Source organism: Rhinoderma darwinii, chromosome 1 (assembly GCF_050947455.1).
Source record: "Rhinoderma darwinii isolate aRhiDar2 chromosome 1, aRhiDar2.hap1, whole genome shotgun sequence".
In the NCBI taxonomy this organism is placed as follows: domain Eukaryota; kingdom Metazoa; phylum Chordata; class Amphibia; order Anura; family Rhinodermatidae; genus Rhinoderma; species Rhinoderma darwinii.
This window is the reverse complement of record NC_134687.1, coordinates 447,707,137-447,725,471: the sequence shown is the minus strand read 5'-3', so window position 1 is coordinate 447,725,471 and position 18,335 is coordinate 447,707,137. Positions and strand designations below refer to the sequence as shown.

The window sequence follows — 18,335 nt, the reverse complement described above, 5'->3', positions numbered from 1 at the left end:
GCTGTGTATGTGGCTGCAGATCATGTTCTAGTAAGAACGCGATTCTGCTGTCTAAATGAATGGAGAGGAGTGCATGATGCCGATTGGTCAACGTCATACACTCCTCTGTACAACGCCCACTTGGTCGAAACTAAAAATACGCCCAGTTGGGCATTAAGAAACTCATTAGCATAAACCAAAATCGCTCCTAACGTTGTGAAAATAGATCGTTTTTTTAAATAAAAAGCATTACTGTCACCTACATTACAGCGCCCATCTCCTTATATAGGAGATAGGACACTTATAATGTGGTGACAGAGTCTCTTTAAGGTAGAAATTAACTGGGAAAGAGGGAATGTAATTATAGGTCCTGTTCACTTCGACATATCCATAATTCCATGTGGTCTAAGGAAGAAAAATCCGTTTGCACATATTACATTTACTATACTGCTCAATGTGAATGTTTAACTTAAAGTTGTCATTTTTAATGTTTTCCTTCAATTGAATTACCTGATTAAGATCAATTAGTGATTATTCAGCAAAAAGATTGTTCTTCACAGGAGGTGTCCAACTGGGAGCAGAAGGCGTAAAAACCAGATTCTAATGGAATGTGGATGGATAAGGTAGATAAACCCAAGGCACTCTTGATGGCAGTGTGTGGACTCACATGTGCCTCCAAGACGGCAAAGATTAATTTGGTAAGATCTGATTGGTATGTCCCAGGTTTTACAGCTGTTGCTGCTAAATTCTGGTAGAGCTGTTTGATTTGCCTACAGAACAGTCCTGGAAGACCGGTGCCAACCTTACCAGCACACCTACCCCCACAAGGAGACCTTCCCAGGTAATACAGATTGTTTTCATTCATCTTCCTAAGATTAGGTATGTGTATAGGTGTGTTTATTTGTTCTCAGATTAGGTAAAAAAAAATGGTTTGAGACACTTTTCAGATAAAATATCTCTTACATACTCTACTTCTCTCCGATATATCGATATAACTAATGGATTTGGATCTGGGCCAGTGACTGAAGGGTGTCCGTTGACACACATATCTAAAACCTTCAGTCTAATATATTTTGGCCAGGATTGCGTCAACAAACACTTAGGTTACATTCAGGAGAGCGTGGCCGATTTGCACGCGTAAAAAAAGCGTTTTTCCTACATTTCTTGTCCGTGTGCGTTGTGTATTGGCATCAGTGTGCTTTGCGTGTGGCATGCGTTTATCACGTTCATGCAGGCACTTCACTTTTTTTAATGTTTATTTCTCTGCTTTTCTATGTTCTTGATGCGTGAAACACGGACAGCACACGGATGTGTGAAAACGCACTAATATAGGACATGCAGTGAATTTCACGCAACGAGCACTCGTTGCGTGAAAACTCAAGCATGCGTGATTAGCCCCATTGAAATCAATGGGTCTGAGTGCTGTGCGTTATTTCAACGCACAGTACACGGACGAGTATAACGCTCGCCTGAATGAGCCCTAAGGCACATTTATCATTGTGATGTGGCAGAAAAGTGGCATTATATGCTTTAGAAAAACAACTCCAGACATGCTCCAGATTTATGAAAGATGCACCATTTTGTTGTGCAACATTTGAAGAAAGATGCATGAAAGAGGGAGAAGAATAAACAGCTCACCATGGGTGCCCCAAATCCTTTTCTGCCAAATGTCTATTACTAGCTATTACTGCTATGTGGACATAGGGAGACATTTACTAAGACTGGTGCATCATCCATGTGGTGCTCCAGTCTGTGAATGTAGCGCAGTGTGCGCCATATTCCTAACAGGTTGCAGAAAGTAAACTTGTACAGAAAATAAATCTCTCCCATTGTGTCACATTTATAAGGACATGGTGGCTGTCAATCTTATGAGGTCACTGAAAAATATAAATAGCATATACAACAAGCTCGGCAGTATTAGAAAAGCAGGCGACATGTATTTCACGTTGCGTCGTCAGTTTTAGTCATGAAGTATCACACTGCATGAAATGCATGAACGTCTACGGACTTTGGTCTCTGGAAACATGGCGCCCTAGTCTTCATACAGAAACAAGTGAACATTTGCATTATTTCTCCCCTCGATTTTGAGGATGGAAGCGGATAGGAGCGCGTGATTGGCTGTCAGCTCAGTGACGTCATTTCGTCCTATCTAGCGCCCTAGTGAGAAAGGAAACATGGCGCTGTTCATATGGAAGGCGTGCAGTTGTCACCACAGACTAAATAGGTAAAAAGCTATATGGTGTCATTAAATAGAAGCGGAACAAATACGGAATTACAAGTGTATGGGATAGGAATGTATAAACTATGAGGGTAGGTTCTGTTATTAGTGCGCCTCATACAATGTCTTGTTCTGGTTCCAGCTTCTTGAAGGCAGGACGTTTACTTGAGAGCGGTGTATCCACCAAGAGCTTCCACTCCAGTGAGTGTACTGTCAGCACGACCTGTCTGACTGACCACGTGACATGTTACTGCTGAGCACTGATGACTGAAGTCAGGTGTCTCCATGACTCTGAGCTGTCAGCCTGTCCTCCTTTCATGTTTCCTGTATTGTTGTGCAGATGGAAGAAGACTGCATGCCGCATCTGCTGCTGTGGGTGTCCGATTCAGACCCCTTTATTTGCTGCTGGGGACAGGCGGAGGTTATGCAGGCTACAAGCAGTATGAGGGATATAAGGACCGCCAGCTACAGAAACTTGGCCTTGAGATTCCACCAAAAGTAGCCTACACCTGGGAGGTAAGGATGTGTTTAGTTTTATATAGTTATGTTCTAGAGTAATCCTGTAGCTAGGGTACTCAGCAGTGTTGGCCCTTCCTTTACACCACATATGTGCCCTTTGGGATACCGACTGTTAAAAATAGATACCCATACACATGTACATATTGTTGTGGCTTCCATTTGTTTAGGAAAGCAGCCTTTTTTTTTTCTATGCAATATTGCTGATTGTTACATCCAGCCCCCTGCTTTATTCATGGCGTTGTATGAATGCAGTATATTTACCTCCCAAAACAGGATAAAGTACTGTCTGCGGAAAGCAGGAAGATGCTCAGCTGTTTCCGTTAGTACTGTAGACTTCGAATGAAGCGGCATCGCGAATGACCAGCCTCCGGTCCATTCAAACTCTTCCTAGTCTCCGTCTTGTAATCGGGGGTCTGAGTAGTCGGATTCACACCGATTAAACATTTATCACCTATCCAGTAGAGAGGGGAAAAGTGCTGAAATCTGGAATACCCCTTTAAAGGACTTTCCTGGGATTTAAACATTGATGGTTTAGATTTAGGATAGGCCATCAATGTTTGATCTGTGGCTGACCGGTCCCTGCCAACCAGCACAATGAAGAGGCAGCTGTGCCTGGTGTATAATGAATAGAACTGAGCTGCAGTACCAGGCACAGCCACACTCATATGTATGGGGTTGTGTCTGTGTAAACAATGAAAGGGAAACACTGTGCGACTACCCATTCATTGTGCTGATTTGTTGAGGTCGGACCCTTACTGATCAAACATTTGCATATAAAAATGCATATTCCGATTATAGGCCATCAATGTTTAAGCCTCGGCGAATCCCTTTGAACAGGGTTACAGTACGCCCGTCTGGAGCCAAGCATTGATTAAGGCTGACCATAAACATTAGATGGCTTTTGGCCTATAGTCATTCCTCCATATCCCTCCCGCCCCTCCAAAAAAACACAGGCAAGCTTGAATAAGCAAGCTTGTGTTCTGAATGGGGTGGAAGCCGTTCCCAGAAACCTTTGGCTGCGGCTTGTATCTCCTGAGAACAAAAGAGCATGATAAAATCCAACTGCCCGATTTTTCTCTACGCCGACCTCTACTGTCGTGGAGGGGGGTCAGGTAGCCTCCATACAAATTAGTTGGGTGACCAATCCTGATGAAATCGGCATGTTCAGCTGAAATTAACCAAATGTGTATGACCACTTTAAAGAGGCTCTGTCACCACATTATAAGTGCCCTATCTCCTACATAAGGTGATCGGCGCTGTAATGTAGATAACAGCAGTGGTTTTTATTTTGAAAAACTATCATTTTTGAGAAAGTTATGAGCAATTTTAGATTTATGCTAATTGGTTTCTTGACCAACTGGGCGTGTTTTTACTTTTTACCAACTAGGTGTTGTACAGAGGAGTGTATGAGGCTGACCAATCAGTGACCAATCAGCGTCATACACTTCTCATTGTTCCAGCCCATTGTTACAGCGTGATTGTGCAGTGAAAGAAGCGGGGCTGGAACAATGAGAAGTGTATGACGCTGATTGGTCACTGATTGGTCAGCGTCATACACTCCTCTGTACAACACCCAGTTGGTAAAAGGTAAAAACACGCCCAGTTGGTCAAGAAACTCATTAGCATAAATCTAAAATTGCTCAAAAATGATTGTTTTTCAAAATAAAAACCACTGCTGTTATCTACATTACAGCGCCGATCAGATTATGTAGGAGACAGGGCACGTATAATCGGGTGACAGAGCCTCTTTAAGTTTGTATTTTTATTTATTTTTTTAGCAAGTCATACTCCCCCTTTAATAGTACAATAAGCATTAGAGGGTGAATTCACACAGCTATATTTTTAATCCTTGTTTTATTGTGTATATTGCTTGCTGAAAACGTGGACAGCTCTCGTTAAGGGCTTATTCACACGGACAGGATAATCGGCCGTTTTTTTGTTTTTTTTAACCGCCGTCACAAATGCTTTGAAATCAATGTACTTCTATAGGGCTATTCACACGGCTGTATTTTAACAGACTGTGTGAACAGCTCGTGAAAAGATAGAACACGTCCTGTTTTTGCCCGTTTTCACGGATCCCGGAATAGACTCTAGTCTATAAGGGATCTGTGAAATCTGGTCCCTCACGGATGCAATGAGCCCTAAGGCATATTAGGAAAACCTTTCCTTTGCAGAGATCATTATATTATTATGGAAACAGATTTTTGTTTTTTTGAGTGTATTAGACCTGAAGACATTTCAGATACGATTTGGAATTGTGAAAGAAAAAACTGAGAAAATGAATTGAAGAATACTCAGTAGTATAGTGGTGCCGGTTTATAATACTTCTTTGTGCTTTTCTGTCTTCCTTTTTATTTCTTATATTGTAAATCTAGCAAGAGTGTCATACAAAAATATTGCAGTCCTTACCTGGTTAGGTTTACTTACATTATGATGGTTGTCAGCCCTGGCGCCTGGATTCCCAACTTTGCTATTGTAAAGAAAATAAAATAAAAAAGAGGGATACTGTAGGCGCTGCTTGGTTGATAAAAGTTGGTTTATTGCATAAAAGCAAGGTAAACAGATTGCTACGCGTTTCAACGCCGGACTGGCGTCGTCCTCAGGCAGATAACACATACAGTACAAGATCATGCATATATATATACACATACAAGTGAACAGTGATAGGGCCAATTCAGATGGGGCAGTAAAAAAACCGGCAAAACCGGGGAAAGGTCACAGAAACAGCTATTGTTTATAAAGTTGGGGAAAAAAAATTAAAAAAGGCAATGTGGCATATGGATGATCCGTGTGTAGCAGTGTGACCTAACCAACATAGATCATGTGCTAGGTACGAAGCCCGTAAATAACAGTCAGTTCATGTTAAAAAGCTAAAATAATTCATATTTAATAAATTTCATCGAAAAAATGAGGTAAAAAGCGTAAGTGATTAGATGAATATTTATCAACCAAGCAGTGCCTACAGTATCCCTCTTCTTTGTTTTCTTTTCTTTACAATTTTCATCAAGGCAACTCCTTTAGGTGTTTGCGTTTGGGGATCGGCAGCAGCTTGCACCTCTTTGCATTTACCTGCCAGTATTTGCAATTTGTAAAAGGAAGCGTTTATTCGCGTGGGATTTCTGCTGCGGAAAGCAGCACCAGAAAAAAAACGAAAACATTTCATACTTCTCCCCCGTCCTCTCTTCTGTGCGTGGTCCAGTCTCTTGGGATGACGTTGCAGGACATGTGACCGCTGCAGCGCTCACATGGGATTAAACACCATCCCAGGAGGCCAGACAGGAGAAAGCAGGGATTTCTTGGTAAGTATAACTTACTCATACTTGCGATTTTTGTGGCGGAATCGCTGCGATTCTGCTGCAAATGTCGCAACACACTCTACCTTGTTGCAGGTTTAAGCACCCCATTGAATTCAATGGAGAAAACCCGCAATAGAAGAGTAGCGATTCCGCAGAAATTTACTACAGCCGCAGCAATTTAATTTACATGCTGCGGCTGAAGAAACTGCACCGCAGGTCAATTTATGTCTGTTTCATCCAGACCTATAAAACTCGGGTGAATTAATAAATGTCTGATTGTTGAGGGTCTGACCCATGGGACCCCCAGCAATCTCGAGCATAGGTCCCTGAGTCTTCACAAATGCACACTACTGCTTCATTGGACACTTCTTCATTCATTTACTTTACTTGGCTGTCTCCTTCAGTCCCATAAGCCATAAATGGATCGGGGGTCACGCATGCGCACTACCGCTCCATTCACACATAGGTCTCGGGAACCACATCACTGGGAATAGGTGCTTGTGGGAAAACCCCTCTGGCCCCTTAATAATCGCCTTTTCACAGTGGTCATTAAGGGTACTAATGCCACAGCGTCGCCTGGTCTAATTGCTGGGATCGGAATTTAACCCCTTAGATGCCGCGGTCAATTGCAGTCGTGGCATCTAAGTGGTTTTTGAGGGAGGGGGATCCCTCTGTCACCTCATTGGCACCCCACGACGTGATCGCGGGGTGCTGATGGGTTCCGTGGCAGCCAGGGGCCTAACAAAGGCCCCAGGTCTGCCATCCGTGTGTTCCTATTATGCCTTACACTGACAGGCATAATATATTGCAATACAGAAGTTCCCCATAGTGGGACTAAAAAAAAAGTAAAAAATATATTCATAAAGTTAATAATAAATGAAAAATCCCAAGTATAAAAAGAAAATGAAAAACCAGCTTTTTCCCCTTTATAAAATACTTTGTTATGAAAATAACTAAAAAAAAAAATCCTACACATAATTGGTATCACCACGTCCGTAACGAATGAGAATATAAAACTATTATGTTATTTAACCCGCACAGTGAAAACCGTATAAAAATAAAACGAAGAACAATGCCAGAATTGATATTTTCTGTTCATCCTGCCTTTCAAAAAAATCAATAAAAAGTGATCAAAAAGTCGTGTGTACCCCCAGAATAGTACCAATAAAAGCTACACGTCATACTGCAATAAATAAGTTCTCATACAGCTACATCAGCGGAAAAATAAGTTATGGCATTTAGAATATGGCAACACAAAAGTAAATAAATGACATCATGTACATCAATAAATTATATGTACCCCAAAAGTGGACTGAGCCATTTTCTTATTCGTTTTTCACTCCCCGCCTTCAAAGAGCCATGACTTTTATTATTTTTCCTTCAGTAGAGCAGTGCGAGGGGCTTATTTTTTGCGGGAGGAGTTTCAGTTCCTATTGGCATCGTTTAAAATACCATATAATGTACTGGAAACGGAAAAAAATGATTTGTGAGATGGAATTGGAAAAGCTGCGATTCCTCAATTGTTTTTTGGGTTTTGCTTTTATGGATTTCACCATACGATAAAAATGACGACTTAACTTTATCCTGCGGCTCTGGCTCCGTATGGTTACGGTGATACCAAATTTGTATAGTTTTTGTTTTTTTTATTTTTTTTATATTTTACTACTTCTACAAAAAAAAACTATATGTTAAAAAAAAAAAAGCGCATCTATATCGAGAATGGGGGTCACAAGCGCTGGGACCTGCATCTATCAGACATTTATGGCATATTTTGTGGATATGCCTTTAAAGGGGTTTTCCCATGAGATATTTATGACCTATCCACAGGATAGGTCATAAATGTCAGATAGATGTGGGCCCCACCTCTGTGACCCGCACCTATCTCTAGAACAGGGCCCCCTAAACCCCATTCTGGCTTTGTCTGATCTCGCTGACTCCCAGCCCCTTCCTGGTTATATGGTCGGGAGCTGCGCTGTTTCAGTAACTCTCATAGTAGTGAATGGCAGTTACGAGAGCAGCGTAGCATGCGAGCTATGCTGTTTCTGTAACTACCATTCAGTTCTATGGGACTTACGGTAACGACGTAGCTTAGCGAGCTACGCTGTTTTCGTAACTCACAACCATGTAACCTTTTTCATGGTCGGAGTTCAGCTCATTCAGCCGCAACACAGAGCAAAAGAATGGGGCTTAGGGACCCTGTTCTAGATCCGCGTCTATCTGACATTAATGATCTATCCTGTGGCTATGTCCTAAATGTCTCATGGAAAAACCCCTTTAAAAATCTAAAATGGGAATACCCCTTTACTTATATAAAATAAATAACATCTGGTGTATTCTAATTCTGAACATAAGGTTCTATTTTCATAATAAAACAATGTACGCTTTAACTCTTTCCCAGCCAACGATGTATGTATTGCGTCACGGCTTTAAACAATTGCTGCGACCAGAGCATACGTCTTCGTATCATATTAGTCTGGGCAGCAAAATGTGTTTGTGTAGGGGAGGAGAGTAGCTGCAAGTGACAGCAGGGAGAAAGATCACAGCCGGTTACTGTCATCTCCCCCTGTGCAGCTTTCAGTGACTGCAGGGGTGTGATTCATGTTATCATCTCTCTGACCAATCAGAGAGGATATGTGCTCTCTGATTCACATTTAGGGGGGTTCTTTTTTTCTAGAACGTGGATGAGAAGATGAGCAGCTGCACATCTCATAACCCCCTGCACTTCATCAGACTATTTGGCGATTCTGTACCATCTATATTATTGGAGTATTTTGGTCCCTTCAGTTCTGGTGATTGTGTGACGGTATATACATGTAGACATAAGGGACATGTATGAACTCTGCACATCCTGAACTTTTATTTTTAGGAGGTCTTTAGTGTCTGAGATTCTGCTTGGGTCAAACTTGAATCCAGTAACATGAGGTTTTTATGCATTTTTTTTACAAATCGATACTTTATTGCAAATTTGGATGGAGGTGCCCAGGAGCGTCAATTGCTGTGGCCTTTTCTCAATGTGCCACCTGTCTAATTTCAGAACATATATGGGTATCAGGCTATTGTGTTTTTTTTTTTATACTAAAAATTTTACTTATGCATGTCAGGTGTGAGAATTGTGCCAAACCACATGGCAGCGAAAGGGTTAATGTGGACCTGTCATGATGTTTGACAGAATAATTATAAAATATTAAAAAACAATGCTAAGCATATTTCTAGGCAGTGATCATTACCAAGGTTTGCTGTTGTAGGCACAAAACTTGTATTGTGTACAAATGGTTTAGGCCTCGTGCACACTTCCGACACTTTTCACGGCCGTTTGTGACGGATCCATGTGCCCGTTTTAGCGGGTGTGTGCACTCCGTGTTTCCGAGCGCCGAGCATGGTACTGTCCAGGGTGCTGAAAGAGTTAATGGGCTGCACTGATCGGCGGTAACTCTTTCAGCACCCTGGACAGTACCATGCTCGGCGCTCGGAAAATGCAATTTTAATGTAATAAAAAAAATAAAAATGTCATATTTACTTTCCTCCAGCGATGACGTTTCATCCATGTCGCCGCTGCAGCCAATCACAGGCTGTAGTGGAGGTCACGCAAGTCAGGATGACGTCAGAAGGCCAGCCTCCAGGGATGACGCTTCATCCCACGTGACCGCCTCTGCAGCCAATCACAGGCTGCAGCGGCCTCTGCAGCCAATCACAGGCTGCCGCGTCATACAGGAAGGTCGGACTGGAGGAAGAAGAGGGACTCGTCACCAAGACCACGACCGGGTAAGTATGAACTGATTTTTATTTTATTTTTAATCAGCAGCCTCTTTTCTCATCAGTGATTGATAGAGACAAGTGGCTGCCGATTACTATAATATTTCTGTAATATATTTCTGCCCGCCTGGTCGTTGCTAGGCAACGGCTCCGTCACATACGGACGGCACACGGATGCCTTCCGTGTCCCTTCAGTTTTTTGGACGGCCCGATTGACTTGCATGGGCCTCACGGTCACGGAATCTCGGCCCAAAGTAGGACATGCTCTACTTTGGATTGGATTGGAACAGAGCAACAGGACCGTCAAAAAAACTGAAGTGTGCATGGCCCCATTGAAATGAATGGGTCAGTGTGCTAGCCGTCAGAAAAACGGCTAGCACCCTGAAGGAAAAAACTGAAGTGGGCATGGGGCCTTATAGTTTCGCAAAGGTTGGCAAAAAGTACGGGGCTGCGGCACTCTAGGCATGTATGGGATCTTACACATTTTTATTTTATGTGGATCTGAAGTGGTGAAAATGTGAGACCGTGTTTGGATTTTACTGTTCATATTGTAACATTGGCGACCACTACCGTTCATACTTATTTTGGAAATGTGATTTAATATTTGATCCGTCATTCTATGTATGAAGTGGAGGTAGATGTCAGGTTTTTTATTATGATCTAGCTGCTTGTACATTATAATTGCAGAATTTTGTTTTAGAAGCTTGATGAAATGTGGCAGATAATCTTTATATGTCCTCCTTATTCTATGTAAGGCCCCATGCACTTGACCGTAGTTTTCACCAAATCTGTAATTACAGATGCAATTGCGGACCCATTAATTTCTATTGGGCATGGACACTTTTCCATATATTTAAGTGTGTGCGCCGTAGAAATGATCCGCAAAATATAGAACATGTCCTATTCTTGCCTGCAATTGCGTCACGGACTCGCCCATAGAAGTCTATGGGCACTTCCACAATTGCAGATGGCTACAGAAGTGTATCCGTAGGCGTCGGATCTGTATTTGCAGGACCATAAAAACCCTTACGGTCGTGTGCATGTTGTGCCTAAGAGCAGATCAGATAGATATTCGATCTTTACTAGTACAAATGGGCTTTAATATGATGATTTTAGTCTGGGTTCACACATTGCAGACTTTTTCTGCAGCCATTGCAATCTGCACACAAGCAATGCAATTCACCATCCGTTCCTAATGTGGTGGGTGTAACAGCTTTTTGTATGAATGAAAGGTGCTGCCCATGACCACCAGGTTATTCAACAAATACTGGATGCAAATGAATTTTACGATGCCTATTTTCAGTATGGCTTAATACACAGGTCCATTTAAAGCAACATCTAGAGAACCCCTTTAAGTTATTATACTATACGATAACCTGTTATTAGAATGTAAGTCACGGTCAGAAATCATTCTGCAATAAAATTGCATTTGGCTTAGTCTTTTTTTATTAGCTTGCCTTTTGACCCGTTCTTGTTCATTGTGTGATGTATCCAGCACATACTGTAGAGCAGGCACTGCAAAAAAGGAGAGCGGAACTCCCATCCGATGAGGAGGTGAAGGAGGAGCAAAAGGTAGAAACCTGCTTATTACGGAGTGTGTACATCTGTCGTCACATCCTGCACCAGAGTAGGAGGCTTCAAGACCAACGGCCTCAGCCCTGATGATGTGCCTGTCACAGAGGGGCCAGCTTGCTCCGAGCCTGTATTTGAGGAGATGGTGAGATGCCGGAAACCTCTTGTAAATTCTCTACCCTCCAGATGTAACCTGCGCAAAGTGAAACTTCATGTTCGCAGGACGCGAGCAGCGAGTGACGCTAACTCGGTTAGGGAAGAACAAGCTGACCCATCCGAACCGGCTAAATCTGACACTAGCTCTTCGACCAGACGGGCACGCTTCAGGTACCCTCACTTTGCGGGTCAGCTGGGATGGGGAAGGACAGGGAGTGCAATGGCTAAGCTTTTGTTTGGCCTAATTAGGCAAAAGCTCCTTATGTATTCAGTGGAGTGAGGGGGAGGGATAGAATGAGGCTACTGTGTGGCCAGTCGGGCAGAAAAGCAGCTGGCTCAGCATTGTGCGCTGTGAATGAGACACCGGGACTGAGAGGAATGTGTCTCTGGAAAGGATGGATGTGGAAAGAGGCAGCAAGGCAGGGATTGGTCGGTGGTTGTCTGCAGTGAAAGGGGGGAGCGAGAGGCGGCCCTGGTTACTGGGTACCTCATCTTTCAGTTGCCGGCAATATATACGATTTTGAGCTGAGCATCTGTGCACAAGTAACTCTGAGGTTTGTTAGTTTTCCTTTATTTTTAAGCCTCTGCGGAACACTGTGATAAGTATTTTTATTGTCCTATTTCTCTTCTGATATATGAAGGTCATTTTTTGGATGGTTGTGATTGGTAGACCTCTTGCCTTGACTTAGTATTTTATGGAATGAGCAGAGAAAATCTGCCTAATATAGGAATAATTAGCTATGAATAATTGAATACGTGGACAATTTTGCTTAGAAGCTTGAATGTGGTTCTAGGCCCAGAGTACATGCAAGGGGTTATATGCTACTTGGTTCTAGAACTTTTAATTCTTAAGTAGCTGAAAAATTCTACTCCGATTTGCTTGTCGGACTGTTTTCATAGGATTAAGCCTGGTTTGTAGAAGTCAATTCTGCAGTGTTCCACATGTCCTTTACATGTCTGATATCCACCGGGCACTGTCCAATCTGCTGTGTAATGATAGTCGTGACTCTGTTGTGCTCATATTGGGTAGAACCCACAATTGTGGCAGTGCCTGGACACTTGCAGGATCTTTTGACACTTGTATCTGATCCCACAGGTTGCAGTTCCCTCAGCTGGCTCTCAGACGGAGGTTGGGGCAGCTGACCTGCATGTCTAGGTCAGCACTGAAATTGCGTTCCTGGCCACTTACAATCCTTTATTACCTCTTACCGTTTGCTGCACTTAGGCCCTTGGCCAGAGTGGGATGGCGACCTACCAGCAGGGTAAGTGTCCTGCCCATTGCCATTTCCACACATTTGTCAAAGCATAAGTAAAACACGTGTAGATGTTTAATCTTCTGAAATATAAAGCGTATTGATTCTATAATGGAATGTCATGTAACTAACTAGTCGTGTAAGCTGTACTTTCTGGAAAAACCCTGGAGTCCATGACGTGAGGTTTGTGTTTCTGCTGTGGTTGATACATTGTAACAGACTGCAGCTGTGTGGAAGTAAAGAATATTCGCCTCTGGGTGTAAGCAAAAATGTTTCCATTTTACCAACAGCAAGTTGAGATTTTGAAAACGGTGAATTGATCCACAACATATGTAAAAGTTGCCTGACATTTCATTATAGAATGATCAAGCGTTATTTACATAAGACCAGACTACCCATTACTCGGGTAATTGTGATTTATTTTGTTTATCTCGGCCCCATTTGGAAAGGACACCTGGTAAAAGGTAAATCAGAAAATCCTCTTACCGGGTGCTTTGTTGCCAAACTATCTCCTCCGCACTGTGACTGCCCGATTCTTCCAGCGTCTGCTGCGTGGACCGAAGTCACTTTCACTATGCATTCCTATGAGATTCACACGAGCGTATTTTACATGGACCTATTTAATTCAATGGGGCTATTCACACGTGGTGTTTTTCACGCAGCGTGAAACTTGCTGCAGGTCCTGTTTTTGCGCCCCACGCAGCCCAATGGGTGCGTAAAAACAACGGACAGCACACGCATGTCATCCGTGTGCTGTCCGTGATTCTCGTGCCAGTTGCTAAAGAAATGATGAGGGAAAAAAAACCACCTCCTTCAGTTTTTTGTTTTTTTTTCAAGACGTAAAAAAAACGCAGGCACGCACCGTACATGGATGTCACACGGAACTGCAATGCAGCAGAAACCCTGTGTTTTTTGCGGATGCAAAATGGAAACGCTCGCGTGAATCTAGCCTAAAAGTAACTTCTGGTCCACGCGGCAGAATCGGACAGTCACAGTGCGGTTGGGATTGGAGGAGATAGTTTTACATTCCCTACCTTTTATCGGGTGTATTTTCCATACAGGGGCCGAAAAAAAAGAAAAGCTGTACCGGATTGCTGTTTTAATGTATAACTTCTATGAGTGTGTAAATAAATGATCTGTTTTTAGAGCGGAGTCAGATTGAACTGATTCTGGGGTTTCTCAGCCTATTGTCCCTAGCTCTGTGAATCAAATTCCTAATATAAATGGGTTTAGTGTAGGAGATGGGCAGTGCTGGGAATAGCAGATTGATGCTGAATTCCTAGCGTCCTTTGTTCATTCATCTGGAATAAATGTCACCTCCACGCTGATCAGTATCTGACTGCACGATGGCGATATCTGCAGCATTGAGACAGACGTGATGACTATGGCGACTGAATACAGGGAACTCTATATGGTTCTTATTAAAAAGGAGATTTACACCTTTTGGTTTCAGAGGGGTTTCTAAATGGAAGCCTAATGTAAATCTTCTCAGGTGGCAATGCTAGGGTTAATCTTCCTAATAACTGCAGGGGGCAAACCTTCTTTTCATTGACTGCTACTGTTGCCTGGATGTTCTGGAGGACGGTGAGGCTTTGTCTGGCTGAGATCATTCAGTTCTCTCCTCCGCACGCTCAGATTTTCACATGCTCAGGAAAAAGTGGAGGTCTGATAAAAGAACTAAATGATGGTCCTTCCCGTCTTGTCAGTTACAAAATGATATAGAAAGTGAATGTTATTTCCAGTAATGTCTCTTCTCAAACATTGGAATTATGGTGTGACCTTTCTTCTTCCAAAGTGTATTGTTCTCCGACAACTCCAACGCTCCGGTGCAGACCTTAATCTTGGTATCCTACAAGTTCTACATAATTCTATTACCTTATTATTTTTTTTTTATTTATGTGCTTCACTGTCCTCTTTTTGCCGTCATGGCCGCTGCAGTTCTAAACTGTCATTGTGTGCACCGGTAGTCTGAGACCCTCCTTTTGAGTTTCCCTTTGGCACAGCGATGATAACGTCAGCACTGTGTCCAGCCTGAAACTATCCCCCCCCACCCCCCCCCCCCAACACGCCTAGAAATTTAGTGTAGGAGGTTTTTATCACTGAAGGTCGTGCTGCGCGAATTCTTTTTATGAAAACCCCTCAAGATAGCCTATCCATTCAACTGAGGGCACAGCTATACACTGCACTAAGGGCATGCAGAGGACGCTAAATCCACTCCGTGGCAGATCTCCGGGGCAAGATGGTGCGCAGAAAGAATTGTATATAAACTTTTAATAAAAATTAGGGAGGCGTAATATGTCTCATTATTGTACTGAAGTCTCGTTCTATGCAGAACCTGAATGCGGTCGCATTAATGGATCATATATTTTCGGTTTATTCACTAAATAAACCGATTTTCCTAGGGCTTTAGAGTTTCTTTTCAAGTTCTGCTAGTAAACTTTATGGAGTCAGTGGAAGGATTTCTTAACAACTATGAGGAAGATGTATTAAGATTGCGCTAGTCTTAATAAAAAAAAAAATATAAAAGAACAAGGTAGCGTAAGACGCAACAAATTTATTAAGTAGCACACGGCTTGCAATAAATTTGTTGCATCTTGGGCTGCCTGTGCGACACTGAATTAAATAGACGCCGCCATCGTTTATGGCATACCCCCTTCCAACCAGTGGGTGGCCAAGCCCGCTTCTGATCATCTTTTTATTTATTTTTTTTTATAGTGGAGAGAGCAGGGCAAACAGCCCTTTTTTTGCGACTTTTGGTCTATTTGCGGTATTTCTATGCCAGAAAACTGGATGAAGGAATGTTTTAACTTTTTCCCTCAGAGTTTTTCCCATTCATGTCTGATAGGTGGGGGGCCGATCACTGCCCCCCCCCCCATAAATCGATGAAATGAAGGTGATGCCTCACAATAATAACTATTGCTTGATAATGGACCAAACAAGTGCCTCCCAGGTGAATCCAACTAGAGTCCGAGTAGCACAGTACTAGAAAGATTGCCGTGTTCCCTTCGTTTTAATGATTGAGGGTCGTTGGAGTCCCACCAATCAGACATTTATGGTGATGATGTTAGAAACGTAATTGGTTGGAAAGCCCTTTAGATGCTACAAGGAGATTTCACCTGTATCGAAACGTCCCATCTTCTGACCTCGTTTAAAACAAATAAGGTATTAATAAAAAAAGTAACTTTTTTTCATCAGAAACAAAACCTTTCTTTTTTATGGACTTTGTGAATGGGGTTGAGATGCAATGCCACACACAGCCTATTGGACAGCCTGGTGATGTTTCTGGTAGAAAAAGAAGCCCCTTTGTTCTAATAATGTACAACCCCTTTAACTATTGAACATAAGCTAGAAATAAAGCCGATCTACCAGAGGAAACTTTGAATAGGCTTTTTAGCGTGTGTGTGTGTGTGCGTGTGTGTGTGTGCGTGCGTGCGTGCGTGCGTAATACATATATATATATTAGATGTTCCGGCCCAAAAACCTGAGATTGCTTGTGTGGCTTCAGATCGCCAGTCACTTCAGAGTCTTCATTATTGCACTGATAGGCCTCTCACAATACAGAGAAAGAAATGAATTCTACCCATTGGACCAGGTATTCTTTATTACAGTTAAATAATTCAGTAGTGTTTTACACACTGGTGGATCTAGAAATAGTTAATATTTTGTGAATCTCTTTGAGGCAAAGCATGGTGTTCTGCAATACCAGACATTCAATACTAGACTTCTATTGGCCACGGGTACCTTCCTGTTTGCGTACGGGAAGGTGCCCGTGCCGTTGAAAGATATAGAACATGTCCTATTTCAGGCCATAATTACGGCACGGGCAGCTCATAGAAGTCTATGGGGCTCCCGTAATTACTGGTGACTATGTGTGTACACCCGTAATTACGGAGGCGTTGCTAGGCGACATCAGGGGATTTCAATATTTGAATAGAGACGCAGAGAAAATGGCATCTGAGCGATCATGTGACCCTTTTAAGGGGTTTGGACATGATTGTGACATCATTTCCAGCCCCCCTTTTTTTACGGGTCCGTAAATACTGGTTAAACGCGTGTGACAAAGGACTCCTATTTACGGGAGGGACCTTTCCGTCGGGATCCCATGAACGGAAACCATAGTCAACTACGCTATTGATTCCGCCAAAAAAACGGAAACCTTACGGAACGGAGACAAACGGAAACTATTAGCAACGGTAGCATTACCATTGAAACCTAAGTTTAACAACTATTTTTCGTTTAAAGAGGCTCGGTCACCAGATTCTCAAATCCCTATCTCCTATTGCATGTGATCGGCGCTGCAATGTAGAGAACAGTAATGTTTTGTTTTTTGTTTTTTTTTTAAAACGTTCATTTTTGGCCAAGTTATGAGCCATTTTATATACATGCAAATGAGCTTTGAAATGGACAACTGGGTGTGTTTTTTTTCGTATGTCCAACTGGGCGTGTATTGTGTTTTTAACTGGGCGTTAAATCTCGTTTACCTCGTAATCTCGCGAGATTACGCGTGGCTTGCTGGAATCTCAGAAAAGATTCAGAAGTGTCAGGATTCTGAATACACATGACGTCCAGGCTGGATTTCATGTGTATTCATTATCAGGACACTTGTGTATGTGGCTGCACATCATTCTAGTAAGAACGTGATGCTGCTGTGTAAATGAATGGAGAGGAGTGCATGATGCTGACTGGTCACTGATTCGTCAGCATCATACACTTCTATTCACAACACCCAGTTAGTAAAACAAGTAATATACGCCCAGTTAAAAACACAATACACGCCCAGTTGGACATACGAAAAAAAACACGCCCAGTTGTCCATTTCAAAGCTCATTTGCATATATATAAAATTGCTCATAACTTGGCCAAAAATGAACATTTTTAAAAAAAACAAACGTTACTGTTATCTACATTGCAACGCCGATCACATGCAATAGGAGATAGGGATTTGAGAATCTGGTGACAGAGCCTCTTTAAGATACTCAAAAATCAATTTTTTATTTTTTTTTAATTTAAAGTTTAAAGATTGTTTAATATAGTTCAGTCTATGGAAGATGTTCGTGAATTGCAGGCAGATTTAAACAAACTAAGTGTTTGGGCATCCACTTGGCAGATGAAGTTTAATGTAGATAAATGTAAAGTTATGCACCTGGGTACAAACAACCAGCATGCATCATATGTCCTAGGGGGAGCTACACTCGGGGATTCACTTGTTGAGAAGGATCCGGGTGTACTTGTAAATCATAAACTCAATAACAGCATGCAGTGTCAATCAGCTGCTTCAAAGGCCAGCAAGATATTGTCGTGTATTAAAAGAGGCATGGACTCGCGGGACAGGGATGTAATATTACCACTTTACAAAGCATTAGTGAGGCCTCATCTAGAATAGGAGTTCAGTTCTGGGCTCCAGTTCATAGAAAGGATGCCCTGGAGTTGGAAAAAATACAAAGAAGAGCAACGAAGCTAATAAGGGGCATGGAGAATCTAAGTTATGAGGAAAGATTAAAAAAATTAAACCTTTTTAGCCTTGAAAAAAGACGACTAAGGGGGGACGTGATTAATTTATATAAATATATGAATGGCACATACAAAAAA

At 42.3% G+C, this 18,335-nt stretch overlaps 1 protein-coding gene across 6 annotated transcripts in view; it reads left to right on the top strand.

The window, feature by feature from the left end:
• Window positions 1-2,134: 2,134 nt before the first annotated feature.
• PISD (phosphatidylserine decarboxylase) overlaps window positions 2,135-18,335 on the top strand; it is a 33,864-nt gene continuing 17,663 nt past the window's right edge. Inside the window, exons 1-3 of one of the 6 annotated variants that reach the window (XM_075831583.1) lie at window positions 2,135-2,203; window positions 2,340-2,398; window positions 2,538-2,713. In XM_075831583.1, the coding sequence (XP_075687698.1) occupies window positions 2,154-2,203; window positions 2,340-2,398; window positions 2,538-2,713 (285 nt within the window). In that variant the 5' untranslated portion in view covers window positions 2,135-2,153. Of the gene's footprint in view, window positions 2,204-2,339; window positions 2,399-2,537; window positions 2,714-11,350; window positions 11,665-11,715; window positions 12,048-12,589; window positions 12,756-18,335 lie in introns of those variants that run through there. The other 5 variants (XM_075831598.1, XR_012849717.1, XM_075831576.1 and 2 more) reach the window with 5 other exon arrangements.